The sequence below is a fragment of the Oncorhynchus clarkii genome, chromosome 13, assembly GCF_045791955.1.
Source record: "Oncorhynchus clarkii lewisi isolate Uvic-CL-2024 chromosome 13, UVic_Ocla_1.0, whole genome shotgun sequence".
NCBI lineage: Eukaryota > Metazoa > Chordata > Actinopteri > Salmoniformes > Salmonidae > Oncorhynchus > Oncorhynchus clarkii.
Window position 1 is genome coordinate 24,835,508 of NC_092159.1, and position 24,946 is coordinate 24,860,453.

The 24,946-nt window shown below is 43.4% G+C and overlaps 1 protein-coding gene across 1 annotated transcript; it reads left to right on the plus strand.

The window, feature by feature from the left end:
• Positions 1-689: 689 nt before the first annotated feature.
• Positions 690-24,540, plus strand: LOC139423851 (voltage-dependent calcium channel gamma-4 subunit-like). The gene is made up of 4 exons (XM_071175492.1): positions 690-906; positions 23,248-23,331; positions 23,659-23,799; positions 23,984-24,540. Exons 1-4 carry the CDS (start codon positions 690-692, stop codon positions 24,538-24,540), a joined length of 999 nt encoding a protein of 332 aa, XP_071031593.1.
• The last annotated feature ends 406 nt before the right edge of the window (positions 24,541-24,946 follow it).

Here is a 24,946-nt window from a genome sequence, read left to right on the forward strand (position 1 = left end):
TTTCTGATCCACACCCCTACCTTTTTTAAAAAGGTATCTGTGACTAACAGATGCATATCTGTATTCCCAGTCATGTGAAATTCATAGATTGAAATACTTTAAATAGGCCCCAATTGACTGATTTCCTTTATGAACTGTATTCAGTAAAATCTTAGAAATTGTTGCATGTTGCGTTTATATGTTGCGTTTATATTTTTTTACAATATATTTTCATATACATATGAATATCAATGGCATATGTGGGTTTGCCTTGTTTGATATCAGTTGTTATGTCCTTCTGATGCGGACTCGAGGCCAATCAATGTCGCCTCTCATTGGTTAGCTGAATAGAAGGTGTGGTCTTGGTAGAAGATGTTGCGCTCTTTGGCAAATCAATTCATTTGAGGAGCGAAAGCAATTCCCACATCGAAAAACACCATTCCATTCTTGGGGGTGGAAAACTTCAACCTGTGGAGGAATCATCAACGACTTCTGCGATGTGAACTTTGGGGAATTAAAACCATGAGAAGCGTGAAGAGGAAAAAGCTACTTAACTTAAAAAGCACTCCAGTTGAAGTTTACATGAAAGTGATGTTCTAGAAAAAAAAACGGCAACCATAGCCATATTCTGCCGCACCAATTCGCCATATGGTTAGAGCGCGTGCCTCTTTAGTGTGTTCATAGCCCGTTGTGGATTATTATGAGGCGTCATGGCGTGGTGTGACCGTGGGTGTCAGATACTGCTGACCATCGTGGGCGCTTTTTCAGCTTTCAGTCTGATGACAATAGCTATTGGGACCGACTACTGGCTCTATTCTCGGGCGTACATATGTAACGCCACCAATGTCACCACGGACGACATGCAACCCAAGAAAACTAGAGGCGACCTGACGCACTCCGGACTGTGGCGGATTTGTTGTATAGAAGGTACTTTGTCAGCTTTCTGGTCAATTATTTTAAGTTTTTTTTCTCCATTTGGTTAATATAGGAAAGTTTCTGATGTATGAATCATTGAGTACTTTGTGTGTTGGGGCGTTTGGGGAAAAACATAGGTGACAAAACCTTTTTCTACACTGAAATAAACTGTCCACGCACAGAGTGAAGTTGTTAGGGCGTTTGATAGAAGCTGGTGTAGGCTACTCCTGCGTGCACGCGCAGTAATTGTGGGAACGTTATACCATCATGTATCCATGTGCGTAATGCAATGTATTAGGACTACTTTATATTTTTGCTTCGGATATGACGTGGCCTCGTTACCATATACTGTACATGCATAATGCACGGCTGTATGGAAATGTACAATATAACTAATTCATAGCCTACTCAACCCGTTTATAATCAATGGCTGTTACTTTTAGGAGTGCAAAACTACGAGTTTAACTTCAGACTGTTTAGATGCGCTTCTCCAAACGGAGGTTCTTTGTCCATCCAGTTCAGCGTACGTGATGCTGTTGCTTGGCAACTACACATAAGCCATTGCTATGGAAACATGAGTGAGATTTATAAATAGTTATCTGCAAATAGGGTTAACTTTAATCAAATTCAAAGCATGTATGTTTTTCACCAACATGAGATGGAACGAATATGTGAGTTACTTTCTCGTTTCAACATAAGACCTGGGTTGGGCTTTGTTAAGAGAGTTGCACAGCAATGAAAGATTCAGTCAACTTGATTTATATTGTCTACCCATTTGAGCCAGGTGCTGAGAATTGTATCTATCAATACATCTTAATCAATACGATAAATCTGTTCAGTGGTGTCCTTCGGTTTGGTCACATCCAGATGAATATAGCATCTAAAGGACATAATGGATGTTGGGTCTCTACTTTTTCCCACCAAAACCCAGTTATTTACTCTTCTCCATTGAAGTAGCCACTAGCCAGCTCTTCCAGATTACTTGCGTCATTGTTAGGCGAAATCAACCACGTTAATAAATATGCAGCCGCTAACCGCTGTAGTGTTGCGATGGGGAAATGATTCTCTAGCGAACTGCAAGCGAACTGAAGTGCACTTGCGTAAATTGGCCTGGGGAAAGATGGAGACTTCCACTTATCATTTTGATTATCAAACCTTGCAATATGAATAGGTAAATATTACTTGTTATTTCTTCTGTAGGTTAGCAAGTGAAGTACAGACACTCACAGAGAGATAGAGGGCAAGAAAAGTCAAGGTTGACAAAAAATACAATTCTCAATCATTGCTATTCCATGCATGTCCACAGCTAGGCAACACAATGTCAAGTGGCAACATTACCCACAATTCTCTTTCCCTTTCTCAACCCTCTACTTTTCTCCAACCCCTAACATGTATGTAGCGAACTATAAATTACTAAATTGACCTCACACTGCTCATCTTTTTAACGACGTGTTCCAAATGGAAAGCTCTTTATTTAGTGCCTTGTAAAACAAAATGTTCTTAGCTGCGGGAGAGCACAGGGGATGCTTTTAAGACGCGCACGGAACAACTTGAGTCTTGTTCCCAGCTCGCCTTAAATCAAACAAGAACTCCCACTTAACCAGCGCTTCCCTCCTGTGTCTCTCTCTGTGTCGACGGGAGACGAAATGACGCACTTCAAAGAGAGAGAGTGAGCGCGAAAGAGACAAAGTGGGAGGGGTCTTATTTACTTCCTTCTAAGTAGATAAGACACCTGTTGAATGACTGTCATTCTTTCTTTGTGTTTTTGAATGGCTTTTGATTTTGAGTAGCTATTGTTGCTTTCCAGACTGAATAAGAAAGACTTCTTGATAATAAGGACGATGATGCATGGGTCTTGTTGGGTGTTTTGCTCTGTGAGGTAATTGTTGAATGATGTTTGTAATAAGCAAAGGGGCTTCGTGAGATACTTTTTATAGCTAGCAAAACACATTTTGGGGGTCTAAAATCATGGTGTTGTTTGTGTACGCAGGTCTACTCGCACACCCGCCAGTCCCCATATGAAAACATTAGTAAAATGTCAAAGAGCTCCTCAGAGATGTAGGCACGAAATGTGCTTCTTGGGCACCAGGAGGAGGTTGCCATGGCAATGCTATGCTGAGTAATAAAGGATGAACTGTTGTCTCGCAGGCAGACAGACTGAGTTTCCACTAGTTACCACAGGCAAAGTCAAAATTGTCTATAATCGTAAAAATTCATGAAAATATTGTTTTTTATTTTTGGTATTCATTTAAGCTTAGGTTAGGCATAAGGTTAGTAGTGTGGTTATGGTTAGATTTCAAATCGCATTTTAAGAAGAGAAATTGTAGAATTAAGCAGGTGTTACGAATCCCTTTGTCCCGGCAGTCTAGGGGGGATGGTATTGAGACCCTTAACATAACTCATGCAAAGTGTAATAGTGACAAAGTAACGGTGAGAACGAATCTGGCATTGTGACAGAATTTACCTTTTGATAATCCGTACATAACCTGGACGTACCATCAGGTTTAGGAACCAGAATGCAAGGAGAACTCCAAGGGCTGGAACTTGGCGTAGCCAGGTCATTCTCCAACAAATATTTCACTTCATCCCTCATTATCTTCCTCTTAGAAGCATTGACACGATATGGGTGTTGCTTGATAGGGGCAGCATTTCCAACATTAATGTCATGTTCCAACACATTTGTACGAGTAGGAACGTCATTAAAGAGACATGGAAAACTGTGTAGCAGCCTCACAATATCGTCGGCCTCTCCGTCCATTAAATGAACCAGACCTGATTGGATAGACAGCAGCATTTCGGAGTTGGGCAATCTAATGCACTGCTGCTGAGTATTGCGCAACTCCAATCCATCAACAATATGACAGTCCACTATCCTATGATATAGCAGTTCCTTCCGCTGTTTTTGAACTATCTAACTGGTTGATGGGTCGGGTGTGATATGCTTTCAACATGTTAATGTGGCACACACGAGATTGGCGTTTTCAGGAGTTTGAAGCACAATCAGTTTCACTTAATTTCTTTTCAATGAAATACAGACCAGAGAAACGAGCTGACAGTGAAGATCCGTGAACAGGCAATAACACCAGTACTTGGTCACCTGGCTGTAATGGACGAGAAACAGCCTGTTTATCATAGTGTCTTTTCATACTCCTCTGTGAGGAAGACAGAGCTTCCTTTGCGAGAGCACAGGCTTGGTGTAGGCGCTCACGAAAGCGACTAACATAGTCCAACACATTCTCATCTCCTGTACACAACTCTTGGGACAAAAACTGTTCTTTAAGGACTTTCATTGGTCCTCTCACTGTGTGACCAAACACTAGTTCAGCCGGGCTGAACCCTAGGGACTCCTGTACAGTTTCACGAGCAGCAAACAAAACTAGAGGAACTCCCTCATCCCAATCTTTCTCAGATTCCAAACAATATTTACGTAGCATAGACTTCAGTGTCTGATGCCATCTTTCAAGCGCACCCCGAGACTCTGGGTGATATGCGCTTGCCACGGTGCGTAATTGACAAGGATTTTAACACCTGTTTGAAGAGCTTTGATAGAAAATTGGTACCTTGATCACTTTGTGCCACCTTAGGTAACCCAAATGTCGTGAAGAATTTAATTAAGGCTTTACTCACTACCGGGGCTGTAATCATTCGCAGAGGAATGGCCTCGGGGTATCTTGTTGCCATACACATAATCGTTAACAGAAACTGGTTACCCGACTTTGTCTTCGGTAACGATCCAACACCACATGTTCGAATGGTTCACCTATGACAGGTATTGGACAAAGAGGAGAGGGAAGAATAAACCTGATTTGGTTTTCCTGTTATCTGACATTATGTGGCATGTCCGACAGAACTGAGCCACATCTTGTTTTAAACCTGTCCGAAAGAAATGTCGAAGGATCCGATCATAAGTCTTTGTGGGATAACACATATTGTCGAAAGGCTGTCGGAATCACTATTTGGTAAACAGCATTCCAATCTCCGTCCACGTCTACATGGGATGTCCATTTACGCATGAGGAGATTACCATCAATGAAGTACGCCACGTTCTTCTTCTTTACCTCTTCCAATGAGACAACACTAGAAAAACATTTAGCAAGCTTGGTGTCAACCTTTTGGTTAGCAATCAGCTGCTCATGAATGACTGGTAACTGTATTGCATCAGCAATAAGTTCAACATACTTCGATTATTCCCTGGGCTGTTTGTCAGAGGTGATCAGCTTCCCAGAGGTAGCACACAACCCATCCTCTTGATCAACCTCTTTGAACAGAACAGTGTTCGACAAATCTATCACGTCACCCACTTGTCGTGCCTGAGCACGAGTGACAGCACAAGCAGGGAACACATGTGGACAACTCTGTGCCAGCTCATTGGAGAGAGAGTGGTCACTTTTATCCAACACTTCCAATACGGGTACTACCTTTCCTCCGGCAATATCATTACCCATTATAAAGGTCACACCTTTTACTGGCAACCTAGGACGTACCCCCACTCTGAATATTCCATTGATTAACTCAGTGTAATTTCACAAAGTGCAATGGCACTGGGACAAAACCCATTTCAATACCCTGAACTAACACACTGGAACCACAGTATGTATCGTCAGATAAGGGCAACACATCAGACAATATAAACGACTGCGCCGCACCAGTATCTCTAAGGATTTTAACCGAACGCTGAGACGCTTCGTCATTCGCTAGGGACACAAACCCCCTCGAAAATGAAAGGTTCATAACTGCGGTCGGGGACTGAGACTTTCAAACTGCAGTTACCCTGAGGCACCTGTTTAGTTTCAGACCTCACAACTGTACGAATTAGTCCAACACCTGTTGGCGGCTTGGCACGAAAAGGCATCCCTCGTTTGTGTTTTAGCAGGAAGCAATCATTAATCATATGTCCCACTTTATGGCAATAGAAACAGGGACGCTCATTCTTCTGGCGTGCTTCATATACTACTGCTGGCCGACTAGGGCTAAAAGTAGGCAATTCAGTGGCTCTACTCTCAGTATGAGCCGCAAACACACTCTTGTGCGTCAACACAAACTCGTCTCCCAACACAGAGGCTTCTGACAGGGAGGATACTTTCTGTTAGTTTAGGTAAACTACAATGCGTTTGGGTAAGCAATTTTTAAACTCTTCCAACAAGATTAACTCCCGGAGAGAGTTGAAATCAGTTACCTTACTAGCAGCATGCCATTTATCAAACAGATTTCCCTTGTCTCTACCAAATTCCACATAAGTCTTACTAGAAGACTTCCTATGAGACCTAAATCTCTGTCGGTGTGCCTCAGGCACAAGCTCATAGGCGCGAAGAACAGTAGCTTTGACCACTTCATAATTCAAACTGTCTTCCAGAGGTAACGCTGACAAAACCTCTTGGGCTTTACCAGTTCATTTACACTGAAGCAATAGGCACCATACCTCTTCAGGCCATTTCAATGCTACGGCTATACGCTCAAATACACAAAAATAGGAGTCAACCTCTGCCTTGGTACCTTTGTTCAGAGAGTCAATCTGCCTACTAATGTCAAAAGTGTTGGAAGCTCCAGTTGGTGAGGACGGCTCACTAACAGGCACAGCAGGAACGAAGGCTAGCCTCGCTGTCTCTGCCTCCAGTTCCATCTGGCGCATTTTGAACTCCAACTGCCGTTGTCCTCTGTCTACCTCAATTGTACACATCTCCAACTCTTAACTGCCTCTGTTCTCATTCTTTTTCCTTTTCCTGCCTCAATTTTACACATCTCCAACTGGAGAGTCTCTCGCCTAATTTGGGCTCTCTCTTCCGCCTCCAGCTGGAACTGTATTGACCGGACATCCCTCCTGGCATCACCGGTTGACTGTGGGGAGAGTGGATCAAAACGGGGAAATGTGGATGGAGCTTTAGCCTCGCCCTTATTCTCAGACACCAACGGGCTTAGAGGAGCAGCAACCTCCCCTACATGGGTAGTAGGCTCAGGCAGCGGTAACACAAGCATCTGCTCTTCCAACAAAACATTTAACACTAGCTGTTTAACCGCCACCTTAACTACACTCTGCGGAATCGATAAAGAATAATGGTCAGCCAAGGTCAGTAAATTAACTCCACAACATTTGTCAAAAACCTCCCACGAAGGGTTATCGAAAGGATTTCAAATCAAAAGTAGCCATCTTGCACTACTACCAAACAAGAGCCAACAAATAGCACACACAAAACACTAATGCTACATCAGCTATGACACTCAACTAGACCACTATAACAATCTGCACAAGCGGCATGGGTGTCTGTAATGACATATCCAGGATGAGCCCCCACTTATGTTATGAATCCCTTTTGCCCGGCAGTCTAGGAGGGGGGGGGGTGGTGGTAGGAAAGAACCCAAGGAAAGAAACAAATATCCTAAAAACACCCTGAGATAGTTAGCTGTATTGAAGTAGGCTAGTCTAACTAACCAAAAATACAGTGGGTGGTCCGCCCAGTTCTTACTAGTGTATTTAGACAAAGTTTACCTACGGCTAGTGTATGCCCATGGGCGACTTGTCTTGGTACCCCCTTTTCCCACCATTAAACAAACAGTTAAACACCATAACAGAACAATACTCACAGTTGGGGACAAAGTGACATGTAGGTGCAAAAACAAAAGAGAGATTGAGCTCCAGAGGAACCAACTGAATGGGTTTTTAAACCAAGGGAAAAGGGATGTGATTGGGTAATGGAAACAGGAGGTGTGTCTTATGATTGATGACTGCATGGTGACTGATTGGGGAATGATGATTGCCACCTGTGAGGAGGGGAGAAGGAGAGAAGGAGAGAAAAGAAATACACAGGATACACACACACAGGATACCTGTATCCGTATATGACTTTGTGGATGTGGTAACTAGCGATGACTGACAGACGGGAGAGAAACCCCCCTGCTCTCCCCTACTCACCCGCTTCTCTCTGTTAGCTCTTTCTGCACATCTCCATCAGTTAAAAAACCACTTAGCGCACGGATCCCGCTAGCGGGATCAAATTCGACAACATCCGGTGAAATTGCAGCGCGCCAAATTCAAAATAAAAAATCGTAATATTAAACATTCATGAAAATACAAGTGTCTTACATGGTTCAAAAGCGAACAATCTTGATAATCAAAACTCCGTTGTCAGATTTCAAAAAGGCTTTACGGCGAACGCATAGCATTCGATTGTCTGAGGACAGCGCCTCACATTAACATATTTTCCAATCCAGCACAGGCGTCACAAAATCTACTTTTGAAGATCTTCCTCTGTTTCTAATCCCAAGGGGCCCAGCTACACAATAAATGGTTGTTTTGTTCGATAAAGTCCTTCTTTATATACCAAAAGCGCCGTTTTGTTTGGCGCCATTAAATTCAATAATCCACTCCTTCAACATGCATACAAAGGATTCCAAAAAGTTACCAGCAAAGTTCATACCAACAAGTAAAACAATGTTTTATATTAATCCTCAGGTTGTCTAATATCTAAATAAACGATAATATTTCATATGGAGAATACTATGTTCAATAGCAAAGGAAAAGAACGAAGAGCGCGCCCTCATTCATTCGCGCAAAAAGACTACTTTTACCTTGGCGCTCACCTTGGTAAGACTACAAATACTTCTTCACTTTTCAAAAAAAAACAAGCCTAAAACCTTGTATAAAGCCTTTATCTAGTGGAAGCCATAGGAACTGCAATCTGGGAGGCGGAAATAAGATCTTTCAATAGCATTGCATTGGAAGTCATTGGGAGCTCAAAAAAAATAAATTCTGAATGGATTTTCCTCTGGTTTTGGCCTGCCATATCAGTTCTATACTTAACAGAGTGTTTTCTATCCAATTATACCAATGATTTGCATATCCTAGCAATTTACTTTGGGCACGTCAGAGAGATGGAAATTCAGGAAACTAGACTGTGCGCTGAGAGGTAAAAAAAAAAAAAAAAAAAGCCTCCCAAGTGGCGCAGCGGTTTAAGGCACTTCATCACAGTGCTTGAGGTGTTACTACAGCCGCGAGTTCGATCCCAGGCTGTATCACAGCTGGCTGTGACCGGGAGACCCATGAGGCAGCCCTGCTTCGTCCAGGTTAGGGGAGGGTTTGGCCAGCCAGGATTTCCTTGTTCCATCGCGCTCTAGCTAATCCTTGTGGCAGGCTGGGCGCCTGCAAGCTGACTTCAGTCACCAGTTGTACAGTGTTTCCTCTGACACATTGATGCGGCTGGCTTCTGGGTTAAGCGAGCAGTGTGTCAAGAAGCAGTGCGACTTGGCAGGGTCATGTTTCGGAAGATGCCTGGCTCTCGACCGTCGCCTATCCCGAGTCCGTACAGGTGTTGCAGCGATGGGACAATACTAACTACCAATTGGGGAGAAAAATGGGTAAAAGTACAAAAAAAGAAAATAAATCAAATCTAGCAGTGATGCGAGCTGGGGTCGGCAGACACTGAGGAATCTTTTGTTGTTACATTTGTTTTTATTATTGGAGTTGCTCGCAGTGCGAGTGAAGTGGATACATTGTATCTTTTCATTGTTAGAACCAAGAGCACAGGCCAGTCTGGCTATGAAGCCAACCTGGTCTCAGAGCATTTCGTATATTATTCCTTATGTAAATCCGAAACACTCCATTTAGTATGATATGTTACATTTCGTATGGTATGTTTTCATTTGTGGATATCCATCGCCCATTTTGTATGATATACAAATTTTAATTTGTAACATATGTTACAAATTTGCCAAAAGGTACAATATGTTACAAATTTGCGTATATATGTATACATGTTACGAATTCTAGCTAGGTGGCTAACATTAGCTAGCTTGCTAACGTAAGCTAGGCTAGGGGTTAGGGCTAAGGTTAAGTTTAGGAGTTAAGGTTAAGGGTAGGGTTAGCTAAATGGTTAAGGTTAGGGGAAGGGTTAGCTAAGAAGTTGCAAAGTAGCTAAAATGTAGTAAGTAGTTGAAAAGTTGCTAATTAGCTAAAATGCTAAAGTTATCCGTGATGACATTTGAACTCGCAACCTTTGGGTTGCTAGACATTTGCGTTATATGCCCGCCCAACCACCCTACTTTCGTTTTTCCTTAAGTAACGATCTTATGCAACCATACTAAACGTCACATATCATACTAATTTGAGTGTCCCAGATTTAGATTACTTTGTTACGTGTAGTCTATGAGATTAGGCTAGTCGCGCAGCCTCAGTGCCATAGAGGGAAAGTGGAGCATATCGACAGTCATGCTTGCACCTTTATGTCGCTGAAAACCCCGTCTCACATTTTATATAATTTCATAAACCATGTCGCAGGCCATATTAAACTACTAATGGGCCGCTGATTGTTGTTTTGATAAACTACTTTGTTCAGTCATGTTACCTAGCTAGCTAGCTAAACATCCTGGTAACTTGACCAATAGTCTATGCACAAATGTGGATTGCACAGGAAGAATGGAAAATGAAAAGATAGCCTACTCAAAGGAATGTGCTTCAAAGGTAAGATGCCATGTGCCTAGTATAAATCATTCAAAACTATATCTAATTCAAAAATCTATATTTTTCCGATGTTCCTTCAATTATTTTCTAAGTTGGGAGTAGTGTGTGTGTGTGTGTGAACGAGTGAGTGAGACCTTGAGTCCATAATAGATTGAGAGTACTGCCCTGTATCCAACGCTACAGCGTACATCAGAACCAATGCTAATTATATCTCCCTCTAAATCTCCTGGGTAAATCATGACTCTGTATGCTTAGCTGATACGCACATAGACACTTCTATAGGCCGAGCGATACCTCCGTAGGGTTTTGTTAGAACATTGGGCTACAATTCATGTCAAGAGAGAGTGATGTGAGTCTGTGTGTAAGAGAGAGAGAGGATGTGTGTGTTTGAGAGAGGGAGTAAGTGAAAGAGAGAATGTGTGTGACGGAGGTAGAGTAAGTATGTGTGAAATATACAGCGTAAAGTTATCTGAAGAGTAAGTTAAAGATGGTTTCATAGTGTGTTTCTCCCTTACTGCCACAATGATATGCAGATCAATATGCATTTATATTCCGGACCTTACTACATTCCTCCTGCTAAATGACAGGTAGACCTTTGGATATGAGGAAATCATCTATTTTCTGCAGTAGGGATAGCCTATTCTATACTGAACAAAAATATAAATGCAACATGTAAAGTGTTGGTCCCATGTTTCATGAGCTGAAATAAAAAGATCCCATAAATGTTCCATGCGCACAAAAAGCTTATTTCTCTCAATTTGTGCACACATTTGTTTACATCACTGTTAGTTAGCATTTGTCCTTTGTCAAGATAATCCATCCATGACAGGTGCACAGCATGATTATTACACAGGTGCACCTTGTTGAGTGAGCGTGCAATTGTTGAGTGAAGTTGAGTGAGCGTGCAATTGACATGCTGACTACAGGAATGTCCACCAGAGCTGTTGCCAGATAATTGAATGTTAATTTCTCTACCATAAGCCGCCTCCAATGTTGTTTTTGAGAATTTGGCAGTACATCCAACCAGCCTCACAACCGCAGACCACGTGTAACCATACCACCCCAGGACCTCCAGTAGACAGGCCCATCCAGGGGTGACTATCTTCCAAGATAGTCTCACCCTGTTGGCTGCCATGCATCCATACCGTGTTCGTCTGTCGTTAGGTCCTAGGTATTTCAACAGGCAAAACGACAGTTACTCCCTTCCAGGATCCTCACTCAAAATTGATTGCCGTGTATCGGCGCCTAGCTAGTCTGTCATAGTGTTCTTGGTGTCAGACAAAAACCATCAAGGGCCATTCCCTTCCAGGATCCCAGCATCTCAGTCAGTTGCCATGTGTCCATACCAAGTTGGTCCGTCATTGAGTCATGAGTGTTTGAGTAGACAAAAAGCAGCAAGGTCCTCTCTACGGTTGTCAAGCATCCACACTCAGTACTCCGTCCTTCATCCTAGTAGGTGCGTACTTGGTTTAGGATCAGGCACAAACCATAGAGGGCCATTCCCTTCCAGGATCCTAGCTTCTCACTTGGTTGTCATGAATCCTCTTCCCCGCCAAACCGCATCTGGAACCCCCTCTAGGTGCCAAGGTCTCGGGGGCCTGCAGACACGTCACGCAATCCCAAAGCCCATTTCACCAATACTCCATCAGAGACATCCCATGCCACCAGCCATTCTTGGGCAATTTCCTCTTGAGTAAACTCTAGAGGCAGCAGGCTGGCGCTGTCCGGGTAGCTCTGCTGGGTGAAGGTACGTTGGCCGCTTGTCTACCCCGCATATTCCTAGGGCACTCTCATCTGGCTCCAAGGTGCAGCAGTGGCAGGTTCGCTCGAGGTCTTAAAGATGGGGAAAACCCACCATCCAGTCCCATGGGCCGCTGGATAATTACTTCTAATACTGTGGTTTGCTCCCTCATGTTTGGATTTGGATGGACCTAGTTTCTTCAGGGAAGGCCAGGTGCACCGGCGAGAGGACCAAAGGTGGCAGGAGTGTTAGTCCTCTCAGTCTGGTGAGCGTGTTGGTGGGCTGTAGAGTTGTCTTTTCGTAGGTTGCTGAGTGGGTGGAAGGGTGTGAGTAGATGTTGTGTTGAAATGTAGGAGGGTTATCACCTCTGTGTGTTTTTGTTGCTCCCTCGGCAGCTAATGACAGAGGAGCACTGCTGTTGCGTCCGTACCTGGTCGTATAGCTTGTTGAGTAGAGTGTAGAGTGTCTATTTGTGTTGAAACACACGAGGGTTGTTACCTCAGTGCGTTTTTTGTTGATCCCTCGGTGGCTAATGAGAAAGGGGCCCTGCTGTTGCGTCTAGGGTTGCAATGGGTCGGAAACTTTCCGGTAAATTTACGGAATTTTTGGAGAAATGTTCCATGTAAAGTTAAACCCGGGATATGGGGAATTTTTGCTTAAATCCATTTTAAAAAGTTTGCTTATAACAGTGAACCTTTTTTTTTGTGGGTTACACATAAGGCAATTCTAGGTATTGTGGCATATTTTGGTTAAACTTTCCCCAAATCAATGGAATTGCAACCCTCTGCATGCATAGTACATTCTTCCATCACATGTACAGCTGATTCTCAAGATCTTGCACACTAATGAGATCCTATTGAGCCCACACTACTACACTGTCTGAACCAAAGACTACACGTTTTCTAGTATGTTTTGATTACAATACTGGGTGGAGTGAATATATTTTATATGACATACATGATTTTTTGTTAACTAGTAAATAGTAGCCTACAGCAAAGTGTGTTTAAATCATTTCTAACTTGTTAACAATTTCTGCTAGTTAGTTTTTGCTACCATGTGGGTTTTAGCTTGCTTGAGCCTGCTAACTGAGGAGTGTTAATTCCCCTGTTTCATTTTAAAACATTTATTTTATAAAGGAGTTGTTTAATCCAACTGCTTAACTTTTTATATGTACATGGAATTGTATATTTATTTATTTTACACATTTTTTCCCCTAATCTTTACAGGAAAATGCCACGGGCACTATCTGATGTGTGGAGACGTTTCACTGCAGCTAATGTAAAAGGAAAAGCTGTGTATATACTGTGCCAAATCATATGTGAAGAATGCAACAAAGATGCAGAATCATCTGACCAAGTGCATAAAGTTTCCACAGCGCTCACAACAAGCAACCTCTGACAAAAGTCCCTCTACTTCTATTCGAGGTGAAAATGATGAATCAGACACCTTATCGATAGCAACAGCTCATGGTCCTCCTGGAATCAGAAGTTTTTTTTGACTCATTTGAGGAATGTAGTCAGAGAAATGCTGATGAATATCTTGCTTGAGCTGTGTAATCAACTAGTTTACCTCTGATGCTCACAGGCAATGTAATGTGTATTGGAAGAGATTTCTGAATGTTCTTCACTCAGCATACACCCCTCCATCCAGACAACCCCTCCAACCAGACTTTATCTACTCATTTGCTGGATGCAGAGTTCAAGTGAAGGTCAAGCAAATCATAGAGAAAGCAGACTGTATTGCAACCATCTCTGATGGGTGGTCGAATGTTCGTGGGCAAGGAATAATGAACAGCATCATCTCCACCCCTCTACTAATATTCTACAAGAGCACAGACACAAGGGACAACAGACACACCGGTCTCTACATCGCAGATGAGCTGTCATCAATGACCTTGGACCACAGAAGGTTTTTCCACTGGTGACAGACAATGCTGCGAACATGAAGGCTGCTTGGTCTAAAGTGGAGGAGTCATGCATTGAATCTGCTCCTCAAGGACATCATGGCACTGAAAACAATTAATACACTCTACACAAGAGCAAAGGAAATGGTTAGGTGTATGAAGGGTCATCAAGTTATAGCAGCAATCTACCTCACCAAGCAAAGTGAGAAGAATAAGAGCACCACAATGAAGCTGCCCAGCAACACCTGTTGGGGTGGGGTTGTCATGTTTGACAGTCTCCTGGAGGGGAAGGAGTCTCCAAGAAATGTCCATATCACAGTCTGCCGATATGGACAGCCCCATCAAGAGGATCCTCCTGGATGATGTATTTTGGGAGAGAGTGGTAAGCAGCCTGAAACCTATAGCAGTAGCCATTGCACGGATTGAAGGAGACCATGCCATCCTGTCTGATGTTCAGACTCTGCTTACAGATGTAAGAGAATAAATCTGTACTGCCCTGCCCACTTCACTGCTGCTCCAAACAGAGGAAACTGCAGTTCTGAAATGCATAAAAAATTGTGAAGACTTCTGCCTGAAGCCTATACACGCCACAGCGTACATATTGGACCCCAAGTATGCTGTCAAGAGCATCCTGTCTGGTGCAGAGATCAACAAGGCCTATGGTGACATCACTGCTGTGTCTCGCCACCTTGGCCTGGATGAGGGCAAGGTTCTTGGCAGTCTGTCGAAGTACACTTCCAAGCTAGGGCTTTGGGATGGAGATGCAATATGCAAGTCGTGCCAACATATCTGCCATATTGCATGTCTGCCATATTGCATCTCCATCCCAAAGCCCTAGCTTGGAAGTGTACTTCGACAGACTGCCATCATCATGTTGAAGTCAGGTGACTAGCTTTCTTTCTCTCTCTCTCCCATTGACTTGTATGATGCATTGGGAGCGGTGGGCTCCGATTATACCATGTTGATTTTGATTTTGGGTGAGGCCTTTCCTATGTCCAGGGGGTGTTTGGGGCAGTGGTTTGCCATAGGTGCCCAGACCAGAGGGTCCATTTTGGAAGTGTTTTGAAGGTCTTAGGATGTCTGTAAAGTCAGGAGTCTATGTTATCAATTTCCCATAGACTTCATTGTAACGGTAGAGAGCGGTGGGCTCTTGTGTTCTGTTGGCCTTGGTTCTTCGTGAGTGTGGGTTAGGGTCCTGGGGCTATAGGGGGTAGATGTATCCTATGTTGGGGTTGGAACCAGCCCAGAGTTTTGTTCCTGTGAGGGGTTTTACCATGTTTCCAATGTTGTTGAAGTTGGGTGACTGTGTCACCGTTCTCCCATGTAATGCTATGTAATGTGTTAGAGAGAGGTGCACCAGTTCTGTTGGTTTTAAATTGGAGTGTGGGCCGCTTTTGGGCCCATGGGATGTCTGGGGCAGTGGCCCACAATGTTGGGGTTGTGCCCAGACCAGGGGGCCTAGTTTGGAGGCGTTTTAGGGGTCTCTCAATCCCTTTCAAGTTGGGTGTCCTGGTCGTAGCTTTCTCATTGATTTCCATTGTGACAGTGGAGACTGTTTGGTGGTTGTTGCTCCAAACTGCAAAATGCTTACGAGCCCCTTCCCAACAATGCAGAGTTATAAAGTAAGAACATTTGCAAATAATAATCTAAATAGTAACACCATAAATAACAGTAATTTTGCTATATAGAAGGAGTCCTGGTACCGAGTCAATGTGCAGGGGTATTTATTATTTCAACATTTATTTAACTAGGCAAGTCAGATAAGAACAAATTCTTATTTACAATGACGGCCGTCCAAACCCTAACCCGGACGAGGCTGGGCCAATTGTGCGGCACCCTATGGGACTCCCAATCACGGCCGGTTGTGATACAGCCTGGAATTGAACCAGGGTTTGTAGTGACGCCTCTAGCACTGACTTAGACCGCTGTGCCACTTGGGAGCATATTAGGTATTAGGTGGTAGTTGAGGTAATATGTAGATGTAGGTTGGGGTAAAAGTGACAATGCAATCAGGATAGATAATAAACAAAGTAGTAGTAGCGTATGTGGAGAGTGTGTTTCGTGTGTGGGTGTGCTTTGTGTGTGTGTCAGTGTGAATGTGTGGGTAGAGTCCAGTGAGTGTGCATAGAGTCAGTGTAAAAAAGGTTCAATGCCATAGTCCGGGTAGCCATTAAAGTCACTCACCTGGTGTCCTGAATCAGTTCCTGATTAGAGGGGAAGAACAAAAATCTGCACTGTCTTGGAGATACCAATCATAGACATGTAGAATCACCACACACAGACAAATAAACCACTTAAAAGACATGTTTACATTACTATCTTGTCTCATAAATGATTGATATCTGTTTTAGAATGAATTAAGTCCAAGCGTGAAGTAAGTCCTTGTTCATTCGCACACTTGACTTGAGTTCCCAACCTCTGGTTGAGGCAGCAATTTCAGTGGAAAGTGAGAAACGTTTCAATATTCATGTCACCGACATGTTTTATTCTCTTAAGAGTGCAAAGAAGATTTTCTTAACCAAGAGTCAAACTCTTTGAATGGAAGATGCCTTGGGACTGAAGAACATCAGAACTCTTTTATGGGTGTGCAGACTAACTTTCCTGTCCTCAGTTGGTTTCAAATATGGGGTGAAACTAAGCTTGCTACATCTAGGGGACCGAAATCTACCAAAGTCAACAATAATCTGATAAAATTTCACATTTCATTTCACGTGAGAAGTCAGTTAAGCAATGCATGTGACCTTATGGCAGACATTGTTCTCCACAGGGTTCAGGCTAAGCTTGGTCAGCCAGTCCAAGCAGGTTATCAATGTTCATAGATAGTGACCTAAATGGCAATATATATATATATATATTTTTTACAAATGGCATATCAACTGAAAAGTGTCCAAACAAACACAGAAAAACACTTCCGGGATGGGAGGCTACTCAATTTACCTCTCACTCTACCATTGCCTGTCAATCACTTGTACCTACCTGTAAGCAATGGTTGGAACCGGTTCAGGGAACAGAACAGAAAATAACACATTTGTAGTAACAGAATCAGAACCGTGAACGAAAGTGATCTATACTGTTCCGGAACAGAACCGTTCTTTTAAAAGCATGGGAACCAGTTAATAACGTTATTTTACAGCTTCTAATCCCAAACCATAAGACTGCATAAGAATCCCAAGACATAAAACTATTAATTTTGGATTTTCTTATTTAGTTCATGTAGTAAATGGTTAACGAGACGTGGTGTGGCCACAACAACATACAGGAACTCAAGTCCATCTGTTCACCTGATTTAGAATTCCTCACAATCAAATGTCGACCGCATTATCTACCAAGGGAATTCTCTTCGATTATAATCACAGCCGTATATATTCCCCCCAAGCAGACACATCGATGGCTCTGAGCGAACTTTATTTGACTCTTTGCAAACTGGAATCCATATATCCTGTGGCTGCATTCATTGTAGCTGGGGATTTTAACAAGGCTAATCTGAAAACAAGACTCCCTAAATTGTATCAGCATATCGATTGCGCAACCAGGGCTGGAAAAACCTTGGATCATTGATATTCTAACTTCCGCGACGCATATAAGGCCCTGCCCCGCTCTCCTTTCGGAAAAGCTGACCATGACTCCATTTTGTTGATCCCTGCCTACAGACAGAAACTAAAACAAGAAGCTCCCGCGCTGAGGTCTGTTCAACGCTGGTCCGACCAATCTGATTCCACACTCCAAGACTGCTTCCCATCACGTGGACTGGGATATGTTTCGTATTGCATCAAACAACAACATTGACGAATACGCTGATTCGGTTAGCGAGTTCATTAGAACGTGCGTTGAAGATGTCGTTCCCATAGCAACGATTAAAACATTCCCAAACCAGAAACCGTGGATTGATGGCAGCATTTGCGTGAAACTGAAAGCGCGAACCACTGCTTTTAATCAGGGCAAGGTGACCGGAAACATGACCGAATACAAACAGTGTAGCTATTCCCTCCGCAAGGCAATCAAACAAGCTAAGCGTCAGTATAGAGACAAAGTAGAATCTCAATTCAACGGCTCAGACACAAGAGGTATGTGGCAGGGTCTACAGTCAATCACGGATTACAAAAAGAAAACCAGCCCCGTCACAGACCAGGATGTCTTGCTCCCAGGCAGACTAAATAACTTTTTTGCCCGCTTTGAGGACAATACAGTGCCACTCACACGGCCTGCAACCAAAACATGCGGACTCTCCTTCACTGCAGCCGACGTGAGGAAAACATTTAAACGTGTTAACCCTCGCAAGGCTGCAGGCCCAGACGGCATCCCCAGCCGCGCCCTCAGAGCATGGGCAGACCAGCTGGCTGGTGTGTTTACGGACATATTCAATCAATCCCTATCCCAGTCTGTTGTTCCCACATGCTTCAAGAGGGCCACCATTGTTCCTGTTCCCAAGAAAGCTAAGGTAACTGAGCTAAACGACTACCGCCCCGTAGCACTCACTTCCGTCATCATGAAGTGCTTTGAGAGACTAGTCAAGGACCATATCACCTCCACCCTACCTGACACCCTAAACCCACTCCAATTTGCTTACCGCCCAAATAGGTCCACAGACGATGCAATCTCAACCACACTGCATACTGCCCTAACCCATCTGGACAAGAGGAATACCTATGTGAGAATGCTGTTCATCGACTACAGCTCGGCATTTAACGCCATAGTGCACTCCAAGCTCGGCATCAAGCTCGAGACCCTGGGTCTCGACCCCGCCCTGTGCAACTGGGTACTGGACTTCCTGACGGGCCGCCCCCAGGTGGTGAGGGTAGGCAACAACATCTCCACCCCGCTGATCCTCAACACCGGGGCCCCACAAGGGTGCGTTCTGAGCCCTCTCCTGTACTCCCTGTTCACCCACGACTGTGTGGCCACGCACGCCTCCAACTCAATCATCAACTTTGCGGACGACAGAACAGTGGTAGGCTTGATTACCAACAACGACGAGACGGCCTACAGGGAGGAGGTGAGGGCCCTCGGAGTGTGGTGTCAGGAAAATAACCTCACACTCAACGTCAACAAAACTAAGAAGATGATTGTGGACTTCAGGAAACAGCAGAGGGAACACCCCCTTATCCACATCGATGGAACAGTAGCGGAGAGGGTAGTAAGTTTTAAGTTCCTCGGCGTACACATCACAGACAAACTGAATTGGTCCACCCACACAGACAGCATTGTGAAGAAGGCGCAGCAGCGCCTCTTCAACCTCAGGAGGCTGAAGAAATTCAGCTTGTCACCAAAAGCACTCACAAACTTCTACAGATGCACAATCGAGAGCATCCTGTCGGGCTGTATCACCGCCTGGTACGGCAACTGCTCCGCCCACAACCGTAAGGCTCTCCAGAGGGTAGTGAGGTCTGCACAACGCATCACCGGGGGCAAACTACCTGTCCTCCAGGACACCTACACCACCCGATGTCACAGGAAGGCCATAAAGATCATCAAGGACAACAACCACCCGAGCCACTGCCTGTTCACACCGCTATCATCCAGAAGGCGAGGTCAGTACAGGTGCATCAAAGCTGGGACCGAGAGACTGAAAAACAGCTTCTATCTCAAGGCCATCAGACTGTTAAACAGCCACCACTAACATTGAGTGGCTGCTGCCAACACACTGACTCAACTCCAGCCACTTTAATAATGGGAATTGATGGGAAATGATGTAAAATATATCACTAGCCACTTTAAACAATGCTACCTAATATAATGTTTACATACCGTACATTATTCATCTCGTATGTATACGTATATACTGTACTCTATATCATCTACTGCATCTTTATGTAATACATGTATCACTAGCCACTTTAACTATGCCACTTTGTTTACATTCTCATCTCATATGTATATACTGTACTCAATACCATCTACTGTATCTTGCCTATGCCGCTCTGTACCATCACTCATTCATATATATTTATGTACATATTCTTTATCCCCTTACACTTGTGTCTATAAGGTAGTAGTTTTGGAATTGTTAGCTAGATTACTTGTTGGTTATTACTGCATTGTCGGAACTAGAAGCACAAGCATTTCGCTACACTCGCATTAACATCTGCTAACCATGTGTATGTGACAAATAAAATTTGATTTGATTTTGATTTGATTTAAATATTTTCTTAACCAACAATGCAGTTTTAAGAAAATCGAGTTAAGGGCTTGTAATTAAGCATTTCACGGTAAGGTCTACTACATCTGTTGTATTCGGCACATGTGACAAAGTTTTAAGTTCCGGGCACTTTTTGCAGTCCCACAAAAAAAAACACAACAAAGCCCTTACTCTGTCACTCAGAAACGGATTCCAGTGTCTACCTGACCTGGAAATCTTTGCCAATGTGTGTAGTCTACCTGCCCCTCCCCCTCCGAAACCACTGTAGTCTACTTAAGTTGCAAGCGGGATTCAGAAATTAGGGTGAAGTTATTTAATTCTAATGAACTTTTTCAATGCTAGTTAAGGATACTATAGTTATCACGTTTCACATTGGATTTATTAACTACAAAAAGGTAAGACGTGTTTTTAATTCTGGTGCCACTCTGCACACACAGCTTGTTAGCTAGCTACCTCGCTCTGGTTCAACGTTTAGCCAACTCTCTGAAGTTCATTCATTCAAAGTTCCTCCATAGAAGCTGCTATTCTGTAGGTATAATTATGTGGGCCTAATTCAGATAATGCATGTCAATAATGCCCAGCTCTTCAAGCCAAGCCTCCTCCAACATCTCTCGCTCTTTACACCATACACAACATTTCTGTCGCATCTTGAGCCCTACAGTTGTCTGTCCATCGCACATGTAAACAACTATAGATTGCCCACTCCATAGCAAGCCTCTCTATCCGCACTGATTGGTGAATTATTTTAATGTTGAACTAAACGTAAACATTTCAGAGGTTTAAAAAGGAATAGAATGGAACAATATAGCGGCAGGTGGCCTAGTGGTTAGAGCATTGGGCCAGTAACCGAAAGGTTGCTAGATCGAATCCCTGAGCTGATAAGGTAAAAAGCTGTAGTTCTGCCCCTGAACAAGGGCAGTTAGCCTAGAAACAGTGGGTTGTCATTGTAAATAAGAATTTGTTCTTAACTGACTTGCCTAGTTAAATAAAAAATTATATATATACACACGTGTGTGTGTATATATAAACCAAAACTTTTTTGGTTCGAACTGGTTCAAATCTTTATTTCGCAGGTTAGAACAGTGGAACAGAACGAAAAATATATATATGGTTCTGTTCAGAACTAAATGATTGGAAAATAATTTTGGTTCCAACCCCTAGCTGTGATCAAAATGACCTAGCCTGGCCGCCGCTGCCCCTAGTGGTGGGATGTGTATATTGAAAATGGACTGTCTAACTGTGGTACACTAACCACTAGAATACATAATTTCCTAGCAGTGGTAGAAAATGTCTCTTGCAGATTGAGAATCCTTTTAAATAAATAATTCATAGGTTAAATGATTTGTTTCGTATGAAAATCAGTGGGTAAACAAAATAATCAGCATTATAATAGGCATCTCTTCTTTGGCAATCAATTTGTATTGTCATTTTTAATTATGACAATTAAGCAACCCCAATGTATGGCAAATCTGCAACCTCTAATCTCTCTACTTAGTGAGTGCCTTTACAGGTCAACACAGAAGTGCATTGAGTATTGGGAACCATTTTAGCTTCACTTCCACTGTGACATGTCATGAGGCATAATATATTTTTCTAACGAACAGACATGGTTGATGTACAGCCATTATTGAATTAGTATAGTGTTGTCTCAACTCTCACTTACCTGCTACTCCCCCAATGGATATAATTTATCCTTCTGCTCCCCTGCATGTTGGAGCTCGAAGCCTAAGATTTTCGCTGTACCCTGCAATAGCACCTGCAACTCTGACTATTAAACAATCTGAACCATGCTCAATTGGAGTTAACACATATATACAGTACCAGTCAAAAGTTTGGAAACACCTACTCATTCAAGGGTTTTCTTTTTTTTTTTTTTTACTATTTTCCACATTGTAGAATAGTAGTGAAGACAAAACTATGAAATAACACATATGGAATCATGTAGTAACCCAAAAAGTTTTAAACAAATCAAAATATATTTTATATTCTTCAAAGTAGCCACCCTTTGCCTTGATGACAGCTTTGCACAAGCTTGACATTCTGTCAACCAGCTTCACCTGGAATGCTTTTCCAACAGTCTTGAAGGAGTTCCCACATATGCTGAGCACTTTTTGGCTGCTTTTCCTTCACTCCGCGGTCCAACTCATCCCAAACCAACTCAATTGGGTTGAAGTCGGGGGATTGTGGAGGCCAGGTCATCTGATGCAGCACTACAGCACTCTCCTTCTTGGTCAAATATCCCTTACACAGCCTGGGGGTGTGTTTTGGGTCATTGTCCTGTTGAAAAAGAAATGATAATCCCACTCTGCGCAAACCAGATGGGATGGCGTATCGCTGCAGAATGCTGCGATAACCATGCTGGTTAAGTGTGCCTTGATTTCTAAATAAATCACTGACAGTATCACCAGCAAAGCACCATCACACCTCCTCCTCCATGCTTCACGGTGGGAACCACACATGCGAAGATCATCTCTTCATTTACTCTTCATCTCACAAAGACACGGGGGTTGGAACCAAAAATCTCAAATTTGGACTTATCAGACCAAAGGACAGATTTCCACTGGTCTAATGTCCATTGCTCAGGTTTCTTGGCCAAAGCAAGTCTCTTATTTTTATTGGTGTCCTTTAGTAGTGCTTTCTTTGCTGCAATTTGACCATGAAGGCCTGATTCACACAGTCTCCTCTGAACAGTTGATGTTGAGATGCCTCTATTACTTGAACTCTGGGAAGCATTTATTTGGGCTGCAATTTTTAGGGCTGGTAAACTCTAATGAACTTATCCTTTGCTGCAGAGGTAACTCTGGGTCTTCCTTTCGTGTGGCGGTCTTCATGTTTCATCATAGCGTTTGATGGTTTTTGCGACTGCACTTGAAGAAACTTCAAACAAATTTTCCGCATTGACTGACCTTCATGTCTTAAAGTAATGATGGACTGTATTTTCTCTTTGCTTATTTGAGCTGTTCTTGCCACAATATGGATTTGGTCTTGGTACTGTATGAAAATCATTAGCCGTGTTTCAAATGTCCACAAAACTGCATGAGCTAGAATCAACTTCTCGACCCTTCTGTCTGAAGTGTGCACTCTTTTATAACAGACTTTCTGTGGTTCTTTTGACTCCACAGGAATCAACAAAGGAAGCTGTCTTCGGATCAATCACTTCCCAGAAGATAACAACTACGACACAGACAGCTCGGAATACATCTTACGTAAGTGCTTGTCTCCTGCCACCACATCCAGATGTCTGTTCATCCTTTATCATCGTGTGTAAAGCACACAATACCCATAGATACTCAATGGTAGTCAGTGGTCAAGGGGTGCTTTATCTGTCATAACTCCCTTGGCCCTGGCCCATAACTGCACGATGTCATGACAGTAATTGGAGATATGGAGAGAGAGACAGGTAAGTGCTGGGTTTATATAGGGTTTATATAGAGCCGTCAGTGGTGAAAAAAAGTACAGAGTTTTCATACTTGAGTAAATTAAAGCTAACGTTGTAAACATGCTAACCATCCTAACTGCTGTGTACTATACAGGTATAGTGCGGGCCTCCAGCCTCTTCCCCATCCTGAGCAACATCTTGTTGTTGCTGGGAGGACTGTGTGTCGGGGCTGGGAGGATCTACAGCAGTAAGAACAACATCCTGCTCAGCGCCGGCATCCTGTTTGTGGCTGCAGGTAGGTGACGTCACACACTCAAAACATTTCAATGGCGGCGATTCCTTGCATATCTAGCATTGCCTTGGAGTAGACATTAGCCACATATTGATGTTTACATATACTGTATATACTTTTGAAAACACTAAGCTACTGTATGGGCAAGGCCCTACATTTCTACCTCTTTCTCGATGTATCTCCTCAGGTCTAAGCAACATCATCGGCATCATCGTCTACATCTCCAGTAATGCCGGTGACCCCAGCGACAAGAAGGACGAGGACAATAAGGGTAGCTATGGATACGGCTGGTCTTTCTACTTCGGAGCGTTGTCCTTCATCGTGGCGGAGTCCGTTGGCGTTCTCGCTGTCAACATCTACATCGAGAAGAACAAGGAGACGCGGTGCCGGGCGAGGCGGGAGTTCATCAAGACCACCTCGTCCACCTCGCCCTACTCCCGTATCCCTAGTTACCGTTACCGGCGGCGACGCTCCCGTTCCAGTTCCCGCTCCACCGACCCGTCCCGAGAGACCTCACCCGTCGGGGTTAAGATGGGAGGAGGAGGGGGAGCAGGCATAGGAAGTGGAGCAAGCTTTGGGATGCCCATGGGTGGTATCTCCATGTACGCCCTCAGTAGGGACACTATGAAAAGTGGGATAGCTGGGTACTGTAGTCCAGAGCGTGACTCAAGCTTCCTGCAGGTCCACAACTGCTTCCAGAAAGATCTGAAGGAGGGTGTCAACAGGAGAACGACTCCCGTATGAGGGTTGGAATGCATCTCTGAACTTGGTAGGATACAGGAGACTTCACTAAACTGTAAAGGAAACAGTTGGACAGCACATGATCCAGGATCATTGTTGCAACTACAATACACAGACTATCTTCCATGTTGAAAGGTCATAGTTCATATGATGGAGTGTGCTCTTTCTGTGGTATAACAAATTGCCGTCCGTCTTCGTTTGAATGTGGAGGAGAAATGGACGCTGAAGGAATATTTTGAAAACCTTTGGTAAAGCTACTATAAGTCCATTTACAAAGACTACAGAAACCCAGACCTTTAGTAGCAATGCTTCTGTGATACACGATAAGAAAAGTATGTGTTTTGCATATCCCTCAACAAATGGTAGTCATATCTTGTTGTTTTGATGTTGTCAAGTGATAAAACTCACT

Coding starts and splice junctions, on each gene's coding strand:
- LOC139423851 (XM_071175492.1), top strand. CDS start 690: ATGGCGTGGTGTGACCGTGGGTGTCAGATACTGCTGACCATCGTGGGC. Junction 23,332..23,658: donor CAGCTCGGAATACATCTTAC/GTAAGTGCTTGT, acceptor TGTACTATACAG/GTATAGTGCGGGCCTCCAGC. Junction 23,800..23,983: donor CATCCTGTTTGTGGCTGCAG/GTAGGTGACGTC, acceptor GTATCTCCTCAG/GTCTAAGCAACATCATCGGC.